The sequence below is a fragment of the Dermacentor andersoni genome, chromosome 5 (assembly GCF_023375885.2).
Source record: "Dermacentor andersoni chromosome 5, qqDerAnde1_hic_scaffold, whole genome shotgun sequence".
NCBI classification, from domain to species: domain Eukaryota; kingdom Metazoa; phylum Arthropoda; class Arachnida; order Ixodida; family Ixodidae; genus Dermacentor; species Dermacentor andersoni.
In genome coordinates this window covers 166,606,232-166,628,533 of record NC_092818.1, presented here as the reverse complement: position 1 = coordinate 166,628,533, position 22,302 = coordinate 166,606,232, and the positions used below count along the sequence as shown (strand labels likewise).

The following is a 22,302-nucleotide window of genomic DNA, read 5'->3' as shown; positions in this document are numbered from 1 at the left end:
AAAGTCAGTTTTATGTTTTTGACTGTTTCAGCAAGATTGATCCCTCCTCTTTCACATATAAAGAAATCAGAGCCGTAAATGATTGGGAAATTATAAATAAACTCGGTGAAAGCACCCGAGGTGGCGAGAAAAGGTGCAAATCTGGCCCATTTTTCAGCGCGTGATGCGTCAAATCGCGGCGTCACAAGCTGTTGGGCTTGTGCAAGGCAGTAGGCCTACGCTTTTTCTCTCCAAGGTCGGCTTTGCCGCGTCACAATCTCCCCGAGAAGTAATAATAAAAACAACATTTCACCGCCAAAACCGAGCGCTTTCGCTGGATTTTTAAATCACGTGGTGCGATTCCGGCCACGCCATTGGCTGCTAGCGCGCGACGCGGCCGCAGGTTGTCTGCTCTTTCTGCGACGCGCCGCTTTCTCCACGTGTTCCCAGGCTTTCAGGCATTTTTCTGCTCCTTGTTTCGATGGATCCCGTGAAGAAACGCGATTTTCGATCTCGAAAGTATCGGTCGAAGCACAAGTTCAAGGGGACTCGCCGCAAAGTCAAGCGGCGTGCAATGGAGACGTCCGCGGCAGCTAAGCCTAACCTAGGCGACGGCGACGCTTTCGACGGTTCAAAGCCGGCCGGCCGCTCAAGTTTCGTTGACAGCGCAGACGAATTCGTCAGCGCATAGGAGAAAAAGTAGATAATCTTCGACAATCAAGATAGGAGCGGCGAGGAGATGGCAAGCACCTTTATCTGCGAGATCGGCGTCGGGAACGTGAGCGCCGCGGCATGTCCGGCGTGCGGACGGCGCGACCTTTTTATCCCCGTGAGTTGGCCAAAAAACGGAAACGACTCGCGTCGTTTTTGGGGTTGTGTTGCAGCAATGCAGCGTGTACCACGTCCGTTATCTCGTCAATGTATTTGTCGCGGCGTGCATCTCCGGTAGACGACGCTAACGGTGGAGCGCGCCCTTCGGCCAGCCCAAGAGAGAGTTTCGCCGTGAATATCAAGGCAGTGGTTGCGGCGCGCGCATTTAGAGCTGTACACAATCTACTCGTCCGATTTTGTGCAGTTCTTGGTTTGCCAAAGCCGATGAACCATAAATCGTTCACCGCCATAACAAAGAAAGTGCACCTCGCTGCTACAAGAGCAGTGGCTGAACTTGGAGTTGGCTCGGAAAGTAACAGCGCAGGAAGTGGGTCAGCATGGTGCTCACGAAGACTCTATGAGAGAACAACATATGGCGCAGGTGAATTCTAAAGTTGTGCACTGGATCTAGATACCCTGGCCTGCATTATGTGCAATCTTTATATAGATTTCAGCGCTACAACACAAATAAAGAACTTTTATAACTTTCAATCGTGTTTTTCTCGGCTTCATATTTTTGGCCAAACATGGCTTTTGTGCACGACATTTGATGTACTTATTGTGGTCCAATCAAGACCACATTTGGTGTGCATCATCTTTAAGATGTGTAGAATGCACTGATCTAGATTTTAGTGCAACCAGTTTATTTTTAAGAATGGAAATGTTCATTACCCTTGGGCACCAATCACTGAAAACGAAGCATCAGATATGAAATTCTCTCAAAATGTTGCCTGTCAAGGGAATTGCATTATCTTGGTTATTAGCAATCAGTGGAGTGTTAGGGACAAGAAAAGCCATTTTCCACTGCTATATCATGCCAACTGCTAGGTCCAGTAGCTGCACAAACATGCACTGTTTTTCACTTATGCATGGCACTTAGGACATGAAAGCATCAAGCTATCCTAAAACTAAAAACAGATTTGGAATGAGGATATCAATCTATATAAGTGGTATAATTTTCATTTGTCTAGCATTAATATTTAAAAAGAAAGGTTTCTGAGGAGCGTCTCCCCTTAACACTTTCCTGCCCGCAGGAAAATAAGCAGTTTTCGGGTGGTCTAGTAAACGATTTTTTTGCTGCTACACCAAATGCTTCATATTAATATGTGTAGTATCAATTTGTAGAAGAAGCAATGTGCTTTCTAACGGTATTATTTGCAAGCAGACATTTATTAACAATTCTTTGAAAAAATTAATTAATAAAATAATGTGAACAAAAATGAGAAAACTCCGCAAAAACGTCGACGCTGCTTTGCACCAAGACAACATAAAAAAAATTCAAAATATACATTTTGAAGAAAAAGGTCGTATACAACATTCCTGCAGATATAAACTTTCTATCTGTACAAGTTATTTTTGTACAAAGGAAAATGTTATCTCTAGTGGCTATCGTGCCACTGCACAAAGCAGTTGCGTGATGTGGTGAAGCACAAGTTCGTGGAGCACGTCTCGCAGAAAACGTTCGTTTTTTGTTCAACTTTCCGTTCTTTATAGCACAATTTGCAGTTCCTGTATCTTTGTAGCTTCTGGGGCTTGTGCTGTTGATCCTTAGGGGCACTTGTAACAGGAACAGCAGGAGGAGCCTTGGGGTCTGGATGTTGTTGCTCATCAAGTCCTATGAGCTGCTCCAGCAACTCTAGCCTGAACGCGAAGTGATCGAAGCGCGAACCTCTTTACAATTCAGGCAGTTCGGGATGCTGCCGATGGTGGTCATCAAATATAATAAAGCTGTTTACAACAGCAATATCTATACAGTGGAAAAAACAGTGTTTTCCACCAGCGCACGCACTTCATCACAACATTGTATGTCCCAATTAGCTGGTCTAATTTATCTATGCTGAGCATGCCCACATTGTACAAGTCAATCAGCATCGGGTTTTTCACGGATACTTCTTCCCACTTATTGTTCACTTTCCTTCTGCGCTTCGCAAGTACAAATTTGTTGGCTGTGTGGGCTGTCGACATCATGTGAACAACACGCTTGTCCTTCCATTGTAAGTATAGAACGTCCTGAGCCCGTAGCCACCGAACATCTCCTCTCTTTGCTTTTTTGTCCCATTGACTGTCCTTCAGCTCGGTTGGAAAACCCCACGATCCTTGCACGTTATGCCACAAGCAAGCGTCTTGCGCTCCAACAAGTGTACAAACAAGGATGTCGACGTGTAAAAGTTGTCCAAATAAATTATGTAGCCTTAATCCAGGTAGTCCTCCATTCAACATCGAATGCCAGCCCACGTGTGCTTGGTGCTTCGCGCTTTCCCGCGTATACACTGAACTGAACAGTGTAACCAGATTTGGAGTCCACCAATACCCATAATTTATATCCCCATTTGATAACTTTGTCCCACATATACTGTCTAATTCCGGATCTGCCTTTGGACTTTACCATCCTCTCGTCAACGGAGGGGCTCCGATCAGGTTGAAAAAATTGAGCGGATGAGGAGTTGGTGTGCTTCAGCAGCGAAGCTACGCAATGCAGCTTGCCATGGAATGCGGCAGTTGTCTTCTCAGGGTCGGACACACTGAGGTATGCAAGCAACGCTTTGAATCGATTTCTTGGCATTACCGAAGGCAGAAGAAGGCCAGAAAATAATTTACGCGTGTTCCAGTAGCAGTGCAAGCACGGCACTTGTACGACACCCATGTAAATGAGAAGTCCGTTAAACTTCATCTCATCGGGAGTCACTTCTGTCCATGTTCCATCTCTCTCACTGTATGACTGCTTCTCCAAAATATGCATCCACGCATATTTATTAGTCATGTTGCATATCTCTGCGATTATTTCTGCCGTGAAGAACAGCGCGAAGAAGTCGACGGCTCTTATGAAGCGCCGCGCGGCACTGCAGAGCGCAATGCCGAGGTCAGCTCCAGGCCGTCTTCTCGCGCAAAACTCCACTCTTTGTGCCACTGCCGACAAGTGGTCTTGTCCAAACGAAGTTGACACCCTGCAGATAGTAACCGCGACCTTTAGAACACGCCGGATGTCCTTAGATCTGATCGCGGCCGCGATGAAATGGTTCAGAGTAGAAAACGGAACTTACCGGCGTATACCTGTTGACGTTCCGGGGCTACTTGACGCACTTTCACCGTCCTTGCTGACGTCGGATGAGTGAAAATCATCTCCCGAGTCTCCATTGCTACCACCATCACAAAATTCTGATGCAGACTCATCGGAATCCTTCAAAACTCACCGTTTCCGAGGAACAGCTGCGCGTGATGTCGATGCCATATCAGGAATTATGCGCGCTCATCAAGAGCGATTAAAAGGTGCTTTAAAAATCCCTACCGTGGCGAAAAAAGGAAACACAAAAGCCAAACTTGAAAAATAGTTGTTCTTTTATGCGCTGGATGGCGCTAGCTGTCCATAAGCGCTCCGAACGAGATAAAATCTACGTTGAAACCATCGACAACGTATTGTAGATGGGTATAGGCGCAGACAGGAAAGTGTTAAGCACGCGGCTGCCTCTAAAGAGCAGGCTACACTGCTGCGTTACTTTCAGCTAAATAAATAAACACTTTGTGTGAAGCTTCAAGTGCTGTGCCATGATTGGGGTGCTATCGGGAATCATTGTTCGGAGCATGCATTCAGCTGCTCCGCGCGCAACTGGCCTAGGCCACGCCGATATTGTGCGGCTGACGGAAGTCGGTATGGCCTAGGCCAATTGCATGCGGTGCAATCGACCGTGCGCTCTGAACAACGATCCTCCATCGCACCCTCGGTTCATTGATTGGTTTGTGGAAATTTTTGAGGCGTTTTTTACGTGATTTTATATAGAGAATTCTGGCTATATCGAACTATTTTACGATCACCATGCTGTTCGATATATTGAGGTTTGACGGTATAATAATGTGGATATAACAAATTAAATCTAAAATATTGCTGATCAATATCAGTGTGTAATGAATATATGTTTATAACGAATATATGATGAAGGTATCTCCATGTTGGGTTTGACTTGGATATCACTGCACTATCAGGTATTTGTAATTGATTTTGTAAAGGTCTTGTGTCTGTAGGAGGTAGTGTGCTGTTTTAGAAGTCACTGAATACACAGGAAATTCCAGTTCATAAGACAGGCATGAAAGGCGGTGTCCTCTGTTGGTTTTATGCACAAGTGGCTTTGGCATTCACAGAGGTGATGTACCATGTTTATTGCAAGCTCTACTACTTCACAAAGGCTGACCTGAGGTTCGAGTTACTTTGTTTTCACTGCATTGCTTACATTTAGCACTTATGTAGAAGTTTCGGTTAAACCTAAAGGAACACTACACACAAAAAGTAAAATAGGTGGACTTAAGAAAAGGAAATGATTTTGAACTTTCTCAGCAGTTGCTTGGCACAGACAAACTACTAGAATATAGAATACACGGGGAAGGCAGGAGATGGAAATTCAAGACGATGAGCAAAATGATAACAAGGGAAAAGCGGGAGCCAACATTTCGACAATTGGAATAGTCTTTTTCGAGGCGACATATGCTTTCCTCGGCACAGTATGGTAGGGTTCTTCTAAAGGGGAGAGGGGTAAGGTGGGTGGGTGTGGCAATGACCAAAGGTATGTTAGCGGCGAGGGTGTGGAATTGAGAATAAAAGAGTACTGTGCAGAAGGCCAGTGACGCGGTCCTGTGTCATCCGGCGTGTCAATGGCCGTGTGCACAGCACCCCTCTATTACCTGCTTCGCTGGAGGTCATAGGCTATCATGTCTCTGAAAGAGATAATAAAAGGAGCATCAGAAAACGGTGCCCATGAAAAAAAACAATTACTGATGTGGAATAAATACATGAATGAAAGAAAAAGGTAAAGAAAGGAAAAAAAAGAACACCAAGCAATCAAACTAAGTGTTGTTGCCTATAGCTTGAAGTTTAGCATAGCAAATAGATTCTAAAACTCCCTTTGAAACGTTTATGCCTATTGGTTGACATTGGTTGAGTAGCATGCATTTGGCTGTGTATGACAGGCATACTCAACCAAATACCTCATAATAAGTGCAAGTGCTCAAGGCCATTAAATAGTGCATAGGTTTGCTGAAATCAGATAGCAAGTCCAAATTACCAGATTTTCCTAATAAATTGGGTTCAAATTAACTCTCCTTCCTTGATATGTCCCTCACTGGCCCTTTCATCATGTGACTATAATTAATGGATTGGTCTTTGCTGCCTTTCAAGAGGAGGACTGTTGTGTTTAGGAGTTCTTGCTTTTTTTTAATGCAATTTGCATCATTCTTTGCAACTGGAGTAATACGATTTTACCAGTTTTGCTTCATGCTTGTTTTTCTTCTTTATGTTCTCTTCCAGCCTGTAGTAACACACATGTGTAAGGCTGTAGACATCTTTCTCTTTAAAAAAAAAAATGCCAGGTTATGGTTTCAACCTCTTCTGCTTTGTAATTCACAGGCTATTACAGTCCTTGGGCAACACATGAAGGACGCCACAATCACAAATGATACTGTAACAGAGGCCCTACATCTGTATTTCATGGCTCTCGACAAGGAATGTGCTGTAAGTTTCCAGAGGTGATTGCAGCTGTTTTGCCAGTACTGCTGGTCACAAACCACATTCAAAACTTTATTGATGTGTGTTGCCTACAGGCAACATACCATATCGTATTTTTTAATTTTTGTGGAGTTTTGGTTTGGTATTGGGTACAAAGTTTCTAGCTATATGTCTTCTGCCAACACTGACTGACAGGCAGCAAGTGTCATTTGTTAATTTAGAGCAGAAACTCGGGATGAGGAAGCGTAACTTAGGCATGTGACTTGCTTTTTTTTTTTTTGAAAGCGCGGTCAGAGGAGACAGACAGATGGATCTCCGTCTGCAGTGGTGTCACACAAGTGGTGTAAAGCAAGTGAAATGCATACCTGTGGTTCACATGTGATGAGCGTTGTCTGGTGTAGCCCACTTACAGTTTTCTGCCTGACATTTTCTCCCTATTGCTGAAAAAGTTTCTGCAAAATATATTTTTTTAATTTTAATTGATTATGCTTATCCTAGATAAAATAAGTTTAGATAAAAAAGAAGCATTCTTGAAGATATATATATGTGCTGTCATTAAAGGGTTTACGGCTTACACTTTCACAGTCTGCATGTTTGGACTGTTGTACTGAGTGTTAGATCAACTAGCAATCACTACAGTGAGGCTTGTGTTTTTTTTTTTTTTTAAGTGCGCACAAGCAAATAATGGAAGGAACACTAGGACGTTAGTGTATATCACAGTGGATAAGTTCTGCTTGTGCATGCTATTCATTCATTTATCAAGCTACGCATGCTACAGGCTTGCATGAAGTAATGCTGTTGGCATATATGTTGAAAATTTGTTGACAGTAGACTGCATCTTTTTGCTTCCTTCAGATGTATCAATGGGTAACTGAAAAGCCTTTCTTGGCTCTAAATCCGACGCAGAAGTCTGAAATCATGGCCTTTCTATGCAATGAGCTTCTATGTAGCCGAGCAGTAGTCCGGTGAGTATGGGCAATGAAGCTTGCTTTTTGGCCAATGCCTGTACCCAATTAAAGTGTGAAGAGCTTATATTTGATGCCTTTTGATATGCAGGCAAGTGGACAGCAGCATAGAAACTGTGATCACATTAAGGAAAGACAAGTGGCTTGCTGAAGGTGAACTACGCAAGTAAGTCCACTGGTCTATGTGTTAACCTTGGTGCTTTTTCCTTTGTTCCTGTCTCTTTGCCCACCGTAGTTGCTTAGCGGCTACGGCGTGGCGCTGCTAAGCACAAGGGCGCAGGAACAAATTACGGCCGCAGCGGCTGAATTCCAATAGGGTTGGAAAGCTAAAACACCCATGTACAGTACATTGGGTGCACATGCTTCATAATCAGATCTTTGTTTTGACATGTAAAAACCCAGAATTTAGTTCAATTAATTCTTTTTCTCTTTCTCTAAAGTTAAAAAAAGAAGAACGAAGTAAACCTCCATGTAAAGGGTAAACTTGGAAGCAACAAGCATATTGCTTCTAGCGTGAAAAGTGTTTTGTCTTGTTGACCTTTTGACACTTGGCGTTGCATCACTGCTCCTTTCAAATTGTGTCTGCGTGGCAAGATGTGTTATTTTAGCTTGAAAGGTCAATAGTGGTTGCTTTATGACAGGTGTACATGTTTCTTGGTTACTGTGTCCAGCCAGATTTAAAATGTTTCAGCCTAACTGTGACATTCAATCTCCCATTATAACAGGCTTAGGAGTACACAACAGAGCAGGCAACGGAAAGCCATCCTAAAACAAGAATTAGAAAACAATGCTGCTGCTGCAGCAGCAAACAGCAGTAGTAACAGCAACAACAATAACACCGCCACCAGCACCACCACTAGCAACACTACGAGCAACACTACCAGCAACGCCACCAGCAATGCCACCAGCAATGCCACCAGCAACGCCACCAGCAACACCACCAGCACAGCTACCAGTGAGGTGTGCCCGAACCATGCCACTACCGCAAGCGGCTCGGCGACGCCGACCAACAAAGACTCTGAGGAGAACAGTGTCAAGGGTGAGACAGCCAGTGAGGCTGGTGACAAGGCAAGCAAAAGTGGCCGAGATGAGGAAGAGGACAATGAGGACCCTGCCAACGACAGTGGCAACGAAAGCGATGACCCTCAGGAGGCAGAAAATGCAGAAGAGGAAGAGGTGAGTGCACAGGGTTGTGACTTGCTTGAAAGTAATGTTCTTTTGATGGCACACTGGCATATGGTCATTTCACAAGTTAGCCTCCTTTCACTGACGAAGGGTACCCGACTAAAATAATAGTCGCGCTTGAAAGGGCCCTGAAACACTTTTCTAACTAATTGTAGCATGGCCTCACTATTAAAGTACATTGTCCCACAAATCTTTTGCCGCAAAATTTTTTCGAATCCTTCAACTATAAGTGGAGTTGTTGCGCTGATACCCGGCATCCTCTTGCTTTTCATCTATGCTAGCATGCTGGAAGCTACACCCAGCGACAACTTTCTGTTGGACTGCAGCGAAAGCTACGGAGCCAAAGCACACATTTTTTGTTCTTTGCATCTGCATGTAGTCAGCGAATGTATACAACTGCAAGCTACATACCGTAGAACAAAACATACTACTTATTATGTCTGTATTTTTGCTCAAGATTTATTTAATAGATAATAAAAAGATTTCTTAGGAAAGGGATTTCCATTTCTTGCTGTTCCTAGCTTTATGACTTTCGGGTGTCAATGTCTGGTTTTCCTGGTCATATAAACCGCAAGTATAACTTCGGCACTACTTGGCCTAATAACTCAAGAACAGAAGCATTGCACTTGCGAGTGCGTGCACGTAGCTTTGGCTGTGTTACCACAGAAAGTTGTCGTCATGTATTCATAGCGAAAAAGCCAAGAGGGCAAAGCGCTTGCCAAAATTTGAGTGTTGCGGCGGCGAAAGGGCTTGTCGCGGCATCTTGTGGTGGCCATAGTAGACTACACCACGCAGCATGCTGCTGCCACATCGAAGGCCACGTGCAGCAGAAGCAGTTAAGCGTAGAGCAAAGATGAAATGATTTTTCTATCTTTTTGAGATTGCAGACATATATATTTCTTGTTTATTTAACTCAAAATGAGCAATTATGTGTTACTGAGAATGTTCTCGCAATCACAAAATCTGCCAATAGCGTTGGTGGGCCAAATGCTTCCAATGAAACCATTGCGGATGCGAGAGCAAGCGACTGTTCACTGCTTGTGACGCGAGATTGTAAATTTCCTGCTGCATGCAGTGCAATAATATTTGGCTCACATGTTTGCAGGAGCCTCGTTAACAGATTCGCAATGTTTTTTTTACTATGTTCAAAATATGTTTCAGGGTTGCTTTAAGAATGTACCCTGGAGATTAACACGCTGCAATTTTATAATCAAGTGCTTTTTAAAGAGGTTAAGCACTTTATTTCCTGTTCATTTGAGCGAAGCTTATCATTTGCGTCGTTCATGCAAAGCACAATAGCAAGCGTGTGGCCTTGTCTTGATACTGAGCATCATAATACAGACACGTATTTCATGTGCATTATTCCCAGAGCCTACCGCTTGTTATGCTAAAAGGATTCACATATACCGTATTTACTCGCATAATGCTCGCACTCGCGTAATGCTCGCACCCCCCACATTGGCTACCAAAAATTGGAACATTTTTTTTCCCTGCATAATCATCGCACCCCCAAAATTACTGCCGCGAGCCGTCTGCTTGTCGTAGCGATCGCCATGGTTGGGCGCGCGTGCTACTAGGCGGCGGTACTGTGCTATCATCCGCTGCCACCGCCGCTACCGCTCATCCACTCACCACCGCTACGCCATTTTGCGAAGGTGTCTCCAGCTCTCCGGTGTCTCGTAGGCCTCGTTTGCCTTGTCCGCGTGTTGCACCGTGCTCTTTGTGCCACTTCGCCATGGGACGCTACGCAAGCTACACAGCTGCTTTTAAGCTAAAAGCTGTAGAGTATGCATTGGAACATGGCAACTGCACCGCCAGCAGACGCTTCGGCGTCAACGAGTTTTGCGTCCGGTATTGGAGACGGCAGCACGACGAACTCAAGACAACTGGTAAGACGCGCCGGGCCTTCCGTGGACCGAAGACTGGGAGAAAACAGGAATTTCGAACGCCCTGGATGCGACCGAGGACCACCTGGTGTGGGACGACGAAGAAGCATCGGAAGATGAAGAAACCATCGATTCCAGTGTCGACACGGACTCTGATGAAGAGTACAATTGCCTGCAGGACGTACGCAACGCGAGTAGTGACGGGGAGGTTGCGCGCGGCAAATAAAGTGCTTTAGCAGCTTGAGCTTACGTTCACCCTGTACTTTCTTAACGAAGGTAAGTTACGCTTGAAAGTAATGTTTTCGTTATATTTACAATTGCGGACCTGACAATCCTGATCTTGCACCCATTCATCTTTGCATTTAACACTCCGAAACATTTGCTTGAAAATTTTCCCCGCATAATTATCGCACCCCCAAACTTCGCGTTGATTTTCAGGGAAAAAAAGTGCGAGGATTACGCGAGTAAATACGGTATATTTGCCTTCAAATTTAAACAGATAAAGTTTGGAACAAAACTAATCACATTAAAGTGTTTATTTTTAGGCTTACTCCGAGGCACTGGTGTAAACCGTGGTATCTTAAGTAACACGACTGTTAATTGAACTGTGCGACTATGGTAGCAGAGTTCCACTGCCTTCTACTCGTCCGAGTGCAAAGCAGTGTCAGCGCACAGTGCAGGCATGTAGAGAACAACTAGTAGAAGCCACTTCTGCATTTGCTTTAGAATAACTTGGAGCTAGCACCAAAGGCAAAGGCCTTCACTTCAAGAGTGGACCTGACTACCAGCAGAACTGGTGGAAGGAAGCTTGATTCATCATGAATTGAATAACCCTTGTAGTAGATACATGTTCAATTGAACAGCTTAGTTCTGTTGTGGTAGCATTTATTTTTTGCTTTGATCAGAAGTACTATTTTTACTGGTATATGATGTGTCAGCCTATTATTAGCGATGATAAAGCAGGGCAGGAAGGAAACTGGTAATAGTATTAGCAGTATGATTTATGGGTTTTTCGAGTGCACCTGGTTACAGTGCTAAGGAAGACGAACACATACTACACAAAATTCACAGGACGGGCACCGGTCCTTCATCTTCTTTGTGCTGTAACCATGTTTCGCAATTTAAGTAAACAACTAGCCCAGCTTTCAGCTAGAGTAAGCCTTTCTTACCTGTCAATCCCAACCATAGAAAGTAATAGACAGTGAGGCCAGAGAAAGCATAAGGGAAAGTTACTGTATTGACTTGTGTAAGGGCCGCACTTTATCTTCCCAATTTTAACGAGGTGCGGCCATTGAATTGGACTGAACCTTTTGGTCGAAATGGTGCCGGCGGAGCCTTGTGCACACCCTGGTTCCTCGGATGTACCGTAAAAACCGGACTATAGGTAAGACCGGAGTATAGGTCGATCCCCCAACTAACGAATTCTAAAAATGAAAAAAATATATTTCAATAGCAAATATACTGAAAGACACCCTTACTTTGAAACAAATGCGACTGAGCCGGTTGCACAATAATGACAGTATTTATGTAAACGCTGCTCGCATGTGCACGTGGCCAAGTTGTTTTTAACAGTGTCGCGCGACTATCGACCCGCGTGCTTGTCAGCACCTTATTAACGGCGCTGAGCAGCGAAACAAACGAGATACGCACATGTGTACACATGCGCTTACTTTCGCTGTTTCGCTGTTTTGCCGCTCCGTGCCGTGTTGATAAGGTGCTGACAAACACGCGGGTCGATGGTAGCGCAATACTGTTAAAAATTGGCCGTGTGTACAGTACACAGAAAGGCTCTAAGTGCACAAGCGCTACTCCGAATCAGAACAACGCCTTTGACCAGAGTCATCCGAACTAGAGTCGGATGATGAGTGCTTCTTGCTGCCCAGTCCATAGGCGCGCGCGATCTCTACTGCTTTCAAACGGGTGCTTTGGCAGTCACAGGTAGCGATCTTACACGCAGCTCCCGGACGAACTCCGCAACCTTGTCTTCCAGTTCTGCGGTCTGCGCTGGAATCCGCCCACGAAATGACATTTTCTTTTGGTTGCTGCAAGTTGTAATACAGTGGAATCTCGTTGATACGATTCTCACGGGCACCGAAAATAAAAACTTATTATCCAAAAATCGTATTATCCAAAACGGACTCCAAAAGATCGCGAATAATACATACTTGGCACAGAACTTGCTTTTATTAAAGCACTTTAAAATAATCCGTCACTTTGCGCTGCACTTTTTGCTTTTCGAGGTCCTGCAGCAAGCTTTTCTGGAACTCGTAAAAACGAGTAGCAGTTTCCTCGCTGAGCTCCGCAGACGCGACATAGCCACGAAGCCCGTCCAAAGCTTCGAGAGCACCGTCAGTATTTAATGGCCGACGATCGCTGCTGCAATCTCCGGCGTCTTGGTTGTCATCGTCGTAGCTCTCCTCTTCAGCGGTAACATCTGCAATGATGTCTTGGACGGTGCGCAATTCACATGTCGCCAGTTGGTCGTCCGCCGATACAAACTCTTCCGGAGACGCGTCGACATTGAGGTCACCCCAGTCCGGGATGTCAATCTCTGCGCCGTCATCCCCATTTTCCTCAGTATCGCCAGGTGCACAAAAAAAGCCACACTTCTTGAAGCAGTTGGCGATGGTGTCAGGTTTGACGCGATCCCATGACATCGCCAGAAAATGGATGGCATCAAGAAGATCCACCTTCAAGCTGGCATCTTTCCGGTCAATCTTGGCCAAAAAGCGTCTGATCAACAAGCTCCTAAAGTGAAATTTCATGTTTCTAATGATTCCTGCATCTAGGGGCTGCAAGTGGCTGGTGCAGTTGGGCGGCAGGAAAATTACTTTTACGTTTTGCAGCCACGAAGTATCGACAGGGTGCGCGGCACAATTGTCGAGAACCAGAAGAATTCTACGGTTCGCGGCACGCATCCGGGCATCCAGAAATGTGAGGAACTCTCTGAAAAGGGCTCCGGTCATCCAGACTTGAATGTTCTTCTGAATTTCTTCTCGCTTGCCGACGATCGTGTTCAGCGTGGAGACAGGCAAACAAAGTTCGCGTGCCAGGTCGACACGTTTCTTCTGCGGATTTTCGTCGACTTTTGCTAGGACGTCGAGTTTTTCTTTCAGCGATAACGCTTTACGCTTTCTAGACATGGTGAAGCGCACGGGTGAAACGCGGCACCAAAACAGAAGAAACGATAAGGGCGAAGTGCAAGCTGAACGCTCGAAACACCAAAATGGCAACGAGAAATGGCAAGCACAAAGCCAACAAAGCCTACAGCATCGTCAATGCATGCGCCAATCACTGCTTCTTGGTCACGTGATTTTACCGTGAGTACTATGTCTTAGGATAGATGGCGCTAAAAACCTTCGGTGCGTTTGGTGTGCGAGCTTGCGAAAATCGCTCCCAGAGGCCGCCACACTGCTGCAGGCGCTGTGCAGAAGCATGGCCGGACTCTAGCCGAGCCGAGCCAGGCCAAGCCTCGAGCATACAAAGCGCGCGTCGCCGCGTCTTTAGTCCGCCGTGCCTGTCGTTTCGCTCGATGTTAATTTCAGTAGCTCTGCCCACCCGCTTCAAAGGACTGGCTCTGATGTTATCATCATACAGAAGACGTTTCCGGGATCGTATTATCCAAACCGACGTGGAAATACGATCGTATTAGCCGTACAAAAATGCATTTACCTCTATAGGGCATCGGCCGGGAACGAAAAAAAAACGCATTATGCCGAAAAACGTATTTAGCCGAATCGTATCAACGAGATTTCACTGTACGTTGCTTTTGCCTCCGCCACTACCAAATTCTCTTTTCGGATACTCCAAATTCGTGTTGTGCCGCCAGGTTGCCGTGGGCTTCTGCATACTCAGTCGCCTTTTTCTTGAAGGCAACGGTGAATTGACGTCGGCTTCCGCTGATTTTGAAACAAAATGTGAAAAAGCAGCCTTTAACCAATATAACTTTGTGACATTGGAAATGCAAAATGCTGGTGCCACATTGTCGTCACGCCGCGCTGCTGCTGATGACGATGGCGAAGGCGGCTGTTTACTTCGTCTGCCCATTGTTGCAAGACTTTCATAGTTTTTCTGCCAATGTCCGGTATATAAGACGAGGGTCGACTTTTCGCAATGGTTCTTGAAAAAAATTTCAACCTATATTCTGGTTTTTACGGTACCATTGCATCAGACATCAACGTGCAGCTCGTGATCTAGTAGGGGCATGCGGAAGTACACAGCACACAAATGTTCGCCGATGCACTGCATTGGGGCACCAAACTCGATTGCTTCTGTGTTGGAATCTCTCTCTCTCTCTCTCTCTCTCCCTCCCAATTTTGGGCTGCCAAGTTGTCGGGGGTGCAGCCCTTACACAGGTGCGGCCCTTACACAGGTCTATACGGTAGTTGTTTTGCTTAGTTGAAGCATAGAAATAATATGGCAAATGGAAATGAAAGTGGGTGAATAAGATAACTGGCCACAGCTGGGAGCCGAACCCATATCTCTCGCATTACGTGTGCAGTGCTTTACCAATTAAGCTACCACAGTGGCTATCCCGCCCACTTTCTTGCGTATTTGCGTATGTGCTCGTTAGCCTTGGGGGTGTTAGCCAATGCCGCTCATGGCCAAGGCGGCAGATGTAGAATGGAAGTGGAACATTCTTTAGTTGCAGGCATCACAGAATATGTGTGCTTAAAAGTAGGCAACTTGCCAGTAAACCCTCGTATGCTGCCTTCAAGGCCCTCGCTATGCAACAAGCGAGAAGAAAAGGAGATCCGAGAAACTATTTTTTGTTTTTGTTAGTCACAACCACACACAGCTACACGGCTGTGTGGCTGCACAGTCTCTACATTGTCGACTGTTGAACTTTGTGCACTCGTTTTGATGTCTCCATGGCATCTTTTTGTGTCAAATACATCTACCATAGGCAAAGGGTTGACAGATAAAAGTTTGGCTTGCCTTGCACCTGGATAGAAACAGTTGCCAAAAGCATACAGTTCTGCTCAGTCTTCTTGGCAGTGGCACACACTCCTCACATGCTGCTTCACCTTGAATATGGTTTGGGAGCCTTGTGCAGTGAAGCCAACCCAGAGGACGAGTCACAGTATTTCAACATTCAGTACATTTCGAAACAACAGCTGTGTGCTTGAGTAAACCATCTTTCCTTTTAGTATGCTTTGGGACCTCATCTGAATATTGTGGTTATATATTTACAGGACAGTGAATCAAGTCTCACTAACGAAGAGTTGGAGAAGAGGATAGCAAACCTTTCAAAGGTTGGACTTTTTCTGTCTAGTTTTGTGTAGGGATGTGAAGTAGCATTGATGTAGACTCAAGATTTGTTAAACAGTGGCATTAGAGCTGCTTGAATGCTTAAGAATCAAATTAGCAGGGCTGTGTGAATGCCAGATAGTACATTTCTAATAGAATATCCATTCGAATCAAGAAAAACGAAAGTCTAATAATGAAATTAAAAATTTGGAGGACGCTTAAGCTTTGTTTTTATGAGTGGAATGCGATGGCATTCAAAGATCCTTGACTGCTTCGCACGCTTCCCGGCAATTGCAGCATATGTAACCGCAATGTTTACCGGAAAATGCTTGCGGTGTACGCTATGCATGAAGGGAAGCTTTCTGGTAGAAATGCGGCCTCTTGCATGGGCCGCGATGCAGCGGAGGCGAGCGCCATCTGGAACTTTTTCAAGGAAGCGGGCACACCGCTCCGTGAATGGAGATATTTACGCGCCAGTGTGTGCAAATGGTGGATGCTGTCTCCAGTCTATGCATTGTAGAAACACTAGAAAAGGGGTTTGTTTGAGTTTTTGCATAACAGAATTAAGTTTTCCTATATATTCAAATTAGAATCCAAGAGCTATCATGTCTGTAGGTTGTGTGTAAGTCATAGTTTACAATTTTTCCACGTAATTTAGCTTGGGAAATTCAATTATTTCAATCAATTCCTTGCATCACATGGAACCACGCATACCTAGGTATGCGTGGTCTGAAAATGTTTTTACTGAAATGACGCCACACGCGGGACACTGACGCCGACACGATTTTCTACGACTCGGGCTCCCTAACACTATCACGTTAATATCGGGATTTTTCAAAAGGGTAATGCTTATAAACTTTGGGCAAGAAAATATGGTACTGCAGATGCTTGGAAGGCTCGTAGTATTGCATAAGAACAATGCAGCAAGCTATCAGTAACTTAGGTACATAGAAATTAATACTACGGTCTATACCCTTATTCAAGGGAAGACTAAATTAGTACACCAGCACTGATTACAGTTCAATTCTGTAGTATATGAAGATCTGGAAATTATCTTTTAGCAATATAATTTCTCTTGAACAGACTGACACGCTTTTTTTTTTTTTTTTTTCTCTGAAACTAATGAATTAAACTCGCAGAGAACTTTCTGTAGCTATGAAAGGAAAGCTACGGGCGAGTGGCTACTGCACATGTGTTTCCCCGCCAAGTAGTCCTGCATCGTTTGACAGTGCTTTTGGTTGCTCGGAACAGACGCTTAATCGGCGCAGCTTCCACGTGCAATCATTTCTCATTTCCCCAGATGTGAAATGTTAAAGCTGCAAAATAAGTAAACCTTTACACTAGGTGGTGCCCTCTGTCTTATTTAGCTGTTACTAATAAGGTGTTTATGTTTTCTCTTTCCCAGCCTAAACCAACGTGGATTAAAATGCAGGACTCTCTTCAGAAGTGCTCTCACTTGTGCGCGCTCTGCCTCCGTAGCTTCCCCTTCATAGCCACAGACAGTTGTCTGCAAGTATAGTGATGTTCTGTTGAACTGATTACCAATGAGGTTCTTAGTTTAATAGTGGAGTTGTGTGTTGCAGGAATCTTTTATTTATTGCATAGAAAGTTTTGCTTTTCAGTTTTTCTCCAACATGCAGAAGGGCAATCGCAACTTTAGGGCAGGTGGGTTATTGTAAAGTCAATCTGCTCGACTGACGACTGCACATCACACATAGTTCACATTGTTTCATTGTCAAGTTCAGCATGATTTGCCACCTGTCAAAGATCCTGAAATCTGGAGGGTCACGGCAAGTTTATGCGGCCTATGCGTTGCCATTCTGCGAGTTTCAGCGTTCGGGCACTGTGTGGGTGATCCTCGCATCGCGCTGACGTCGGGAAGCACTCGCAGTGACAAAGTCCGCTACCGGCGCATAAGCCGGTGCAGCCTGTCTGTGGCACTTGACGCTCCTTTTGCGGCGAAAACAAAGTGAAACACTTGCTGGGGCGGCATCAAGCACGAGGGGTTTCGTGACACATGTAACAAATGGCAGTGTGCAGGTCTCTGCAACGTATATATAGAAAAATCAAATTATTCGAACATTCGCCATGTAATTCGATATCGATTATTTTCAAACTCCTACTAATAGTATAAGGCAAAAACGTAACCGTTTGAGAAAACTCATTTGAGCCCACTAAGAACCTCTTTCTGAAAGAAAATGAAGATAGAAAGAGGGCGAGGGGCGGTCATCTTCCCTGCCCTTCCTGCTTCCGAAGCCTCATGTTGGCAATAAATGGGAATTAGGGCATTAAAAGTTGCTCCAGCCTCTTTCTTTAGCTTGATCTCCTTATAGTACTATGGTTTAAGTATGCCTAAAGCAAAAAGTTAGTGCGGTATGTTTATAAAATTTATTTCACATTTTCAGACATTGTCACCTTCAGTATATTCCCCATTTGAGGCAGTACACAATCAATACTTTTCTGAAATGTCTTTCCTTTTACACCAGTTAGCATTTAGGCAACAAAACAGTAGTCGCAGCAAGCTAAATCTGCCAAGTAGGGAGAAAATTATCTCGGAATTCTCAAAAGCACTGCGCCAGGCGTGAAAGCAGCCCTTTGACATTGTCTCTGTAGACCTGTTGCAACATTTGGTCAACTTCTGCATCACTTCTGCCAACTTTTACTAGAAGTTTGGCATAGAGCCTTTGTTCAGTCTCCTACTTTGCAGACTTGTGGAACAGACCTTGTATGCAACAGAAATAAAAAATTAACCGTTCAACCTTTTACATAAAACTGACACTGTGTGTATATGTGCATTCCTTCAGCAACAGGCACAGTTCCAGAGCAAGGTGGCCAAGGCAAGCAACAGCATACGGGCTGTAATGCTGGGCCAAGATCGCTTTCGACGCCGCTACTGGCTGCTTCCTGTCGCCGGGGGCATCTTTGTGGAAGCCATGGAGTCCTGTGAGCAGGATGGCATGGGTGACTTCGTGGCCACCGACTACATGGCCGACGAGGAAGATAGCAGCAGTGAGGACTCTTCAATTACCAAGGAGGTCGTCTCTGTTAGAGGGAATAACACTGTCATAAAGGAGGAGAAGCAAGAGGAAGGGGAAGAGAAGGCAGCAGATGACAGCAGCAAGCCCCCCCTTGCACCTGTGAAGCAGGAGCCTTCTGAGCCAAAGCAGCAGCAGCAACCAGATGACGACGTTACCGAGGTGGACACTTCGATGACTAGTGAGGTCAAGAATGAAGTTGAAATGGCCGAGAAGACGGAATCCTCCAACAATAATGAGGAGCTCGAGAAGAAGCAGAAGGAAGACGAGTCGCCCCCAAACTCCAACGAGAAGAATTCATCCACCGCTACCAAAGAAGCCTCCTCTGCTGCGGCTGTGCCAACATCGGCGGCCAACCTCTCTGCTGTGACAACATCGGCAACCTCTGTTCCAGTGGTTCCAGTGACCAAGGAAAAGAGTCCATTGCCGGAGCCAACCCTGGAACAGAGCTGGATGATGCATTCACCCTTCTTTGCATCCATTATTGCGGGCAACATGCTGTTCAACAGTGGCACGTTCCCAGCCCCTGCTGCCCCACCTTCTTCGTCGCCGAGCTCATCGCCACAGATGGCAGCAGCAAGCACTGTGGCGGCATCTATGGGGAAAGATGGTGCTTCTCAACTCCTGGGTGGCTTCACCACTCCTCTTTCGGCAGAGCAGATGCTGAAGAACCTAGCCCAAAAGAAACCCAAGCCATGGTTTAGCTTGCTGCCACGGGTGCCCTGTGATGAAGGGTCCCTGGTGAGACTTCCTGGCTCAAAAGACATGGATGACGACGACATTGAGGAAGAGGCAGCGTCCACTGCTGGCTCCACAATGGGCAGCAGCCGAATTGTGAGTGTGATAGAAACAGAGGACACCACCAACCAATATGACAAGCCACAGCCTGTGCCTCCAGGTGGGTGCATCACTCTCTTCCTTACTTCTGTGTGGCTAAAGATGTCTCACGTTTACTTGCAGCTTGTAGTCAATGGGACAGCGTTGTTTGTGTAGAGATTTTTTACTAGCTGGATGTGTAGTGCTTCTGCTTGTTGTTTTGAATTTTGTCATCGGTCCTGTATGCACTAAATGTCATAAATTTTGCTCTCTTATTTGCTCTTTATTTTCTCAAGATCCTGTCCTGGGCATGCTCTATAAGGGCCTGCAGTTAAGCCATTTTCTATGTCACAGGTGTACTTTTTCTACTGACAGTTATGTACTTTGGAAACAAAGAAAGGCAAAACATGAGTACCCACAGCCTTTAGCAGTTGTTAGGCTCAAATAGTCGCATACTGCAGTCATTCAAATTGCAGTAGAACCCTTCTAATGTTTTCGATGGGACCACAAGAAGAAAACATAATAGCTAACAAAAGCATTACGCAGACATGCATCTTCGTGAGTCGTCGAACGTTGCCATTCACAGCTATCACTAGGAGTGTGCGGATATTTATTTTTAATGCTTGTATTCTATTAGAAAAACATATAGCATTTGTGAATGTTCGAATATTCGGTTGGATACGAATATTCCAATCAAATTGAATATATTTATGGCTGTGTGGGAGTAAGCACAGTTTTTAGCATTTGTTTCCATCTAATGTAAGAACGTTGGAGAGATCTTGTGCTTAGTTTTGTGACAATTTCATGCTGCTAGCGAAATTTCACCTGTAACGCACACTTTTAGCCGCTGAACATCTAAACATTGTGGGATGCAGCAATGCCAGCCTCTCAGTAGCAAGGGCCACGGGTTTGCGCACAGCAAGGGTGCACTTGCCCGACCCACCCCTTTTCTTTTTCTTTTTCTCTGTCTTTCCTCTTTCTAAATTTATTTATTTATATTTTTATTTATTTATTTATTTATTTTTCATCAGCGCCACCTCCAGTTCTGAGCTTATAGCTTGACATCAAGTGCGATGAGGGACAACTGGCACAGGCACAAATGCCTTCGAGTTTCTGGGCATTTGTTGCGGTATAATAAGGCACAGGCTGGTGAGGACAGCTAGTGGGAATGACAAAATTTTTCAAGTTAACGTGAGCCAGACACACAATGTTATGGTATAACTGCTTACTAGTCTAGTTTTTTAACGTTGACAATGCAGTTGCAATGTTCCTACATAACAGATTAACCCAACTTCCTAATAAATGCATGTGCATATCATTATTCGATATTTGAAGCTGAAAATTCATATTTTATTCATATGCAAAAATTTTTATATTTGCACACTCCTGCCGCCTACCAATTGCGATAAGCATCTTAACCTGTTTTACAATGCATGCGGCATAGGAAGTGTACTGCGTGCTTTTAATAAGCAATAAAAAATCTGCCGCTGTTATCTGCTGCAGGTGGCACAAAGTGAGCTTTTTGTGGCATCATGGAATCGTATTCCAGCGTTGCCTACCAGCCCAATTTCGCATTTGTGTCTTAAAACAACAGTACATGTTTCGTGTTGCGCAGGCATTACAAACTGAATGTAATGCTCGTGTCATCTGCTCGTGCGGCAACAATTCTCACTGAGTGGGCACGTCAAAACTTCCCTCCGAAGTGCTCTGCCCCAAAGCTGCTGAATGTTAGCTTGCCGAAGCCACAAAGATGACATCGCACATCTCTGGCCACTCAGGCCTCACAAGATCAGCATGCATCAGCATCTCATGCTGTAAAGATTCACAGAACACTTCACTTTATGTAGATGCCAACTAGAGTTGAGTCTGTGAAAATTTTTAGTGTTTCTGGATCGTACGTTTTCGCGATTAGTATGTAATTTTTGTCCCCCCCCCCAAACAAAAAGAAAGAAATGTATGAACGAGGCTCTACTGCACTTTGTGTTCTTTTTTCTCTGGGGTGGTGTTACACACGCAGCATTGTGAGGCTACAGGTGCCTATATAGTTAGGTAATAAATGGAGCAGTATTCATCCCTCTTTATTGCTATTCAAGAAAAAGCCACACAATGTAACATATTGAGTAAAGTGTTTGTGCAACTGCTACATACTAAGCATATATTTTGTTTAGTTTCATTGTGTGTAAAGGATAAGTTAATTTGGATGACCACAGAGTTTACCTTGCATTATGTCTATTTATATACGGGATGGGTCTTGTTACTGTAACGATGAACCAAGGAGTGATTGTAAGCGTGGTGTCCTGCTATGCAGAGTACCTGCGGGGCTGGTGGCGCATCACTGATTCTGCCCAGCTGCGAACCTTGATGGGATCTTTGCACAGCAATGGAATCCGAGAGAAGGCTCTCCTGAAGCAACTGGAAAAGAACTTCAACTATGGAACTGTAACCTGCATACCAAACAGCCAGCAGGGTATGTGCACTTCAGTCGACTAGTGTTGTGTTTATTTCCACACGTTGCCTTAAAATTACAAGCAAATGAATACCTGCAAAAGAAAAGTGCCAAGGAAAGGAAAGCACAGTCGTTGACAGCAGAAGATTAGGTGGGGTGATGCAATTAGGAAATTTGCAGGCACAACTTGGAATCAGCTAGTGCAGTACAGGGTCAGTTGGAGATTGCTAGGAGAGGCCTTCGGCCTGCTGGGGAAATAAAAATAGGCTGATAGTGATGGTGAAATGCCTGCTGCTCACTTACCGTATCTACACGATTGTGGGTCGACTCGAATGTAAGTCGACCCTCCAATCAAGTGTCAGGAACAAAAAAAGGCATA

At 44.9% G+C, this 22,302-nt stretch overlaps 1 protein-coding gene across 8 annotated transcripts in view; it reads left to right on the top strand.

The window, feature by feature from the left end:
• Positions 1–22,302, top strand: part of LOC126531595 (bromodomain adjacent to zinc finger domain protein 2B-like) — a 134,605-nt gene that overhangs the window by 75,536 nt on the left and 36,767 nt on the right. For all 8 annotated transcript variants that reach the window (XM_050179186.3, XM_050179180.3, XM_055071281.2 and 5 more), the window contains 7 exons: positions 6,242–6,346; positions 7,196–7,305; positions 7,397–7,471; positions 8,031–8,481; positions 15,572–15,631; positions 18,431–19,559; positions 21,786–21,944. In XM_050179186.3, coding sequence (XP_050035143.1) covers positions 6,242–6,346; positions 7,196–7,305; positions 7,397–7,471; positions 8,031–8,481; positions 15,572–15,631; positions 18,431–19,559; positions 21,786–21,944 — 2,089 coding nt within the window. The remainder of the gene's footprint in view (positions 1–6,241; positions 6,347–7,195; positions 7,306–7,396; positions 7,472–8,030; positions 8,482–15,571; positions 15,632–18,430; positions 19,560–21,785; positions 21,945–22,302) is intronic.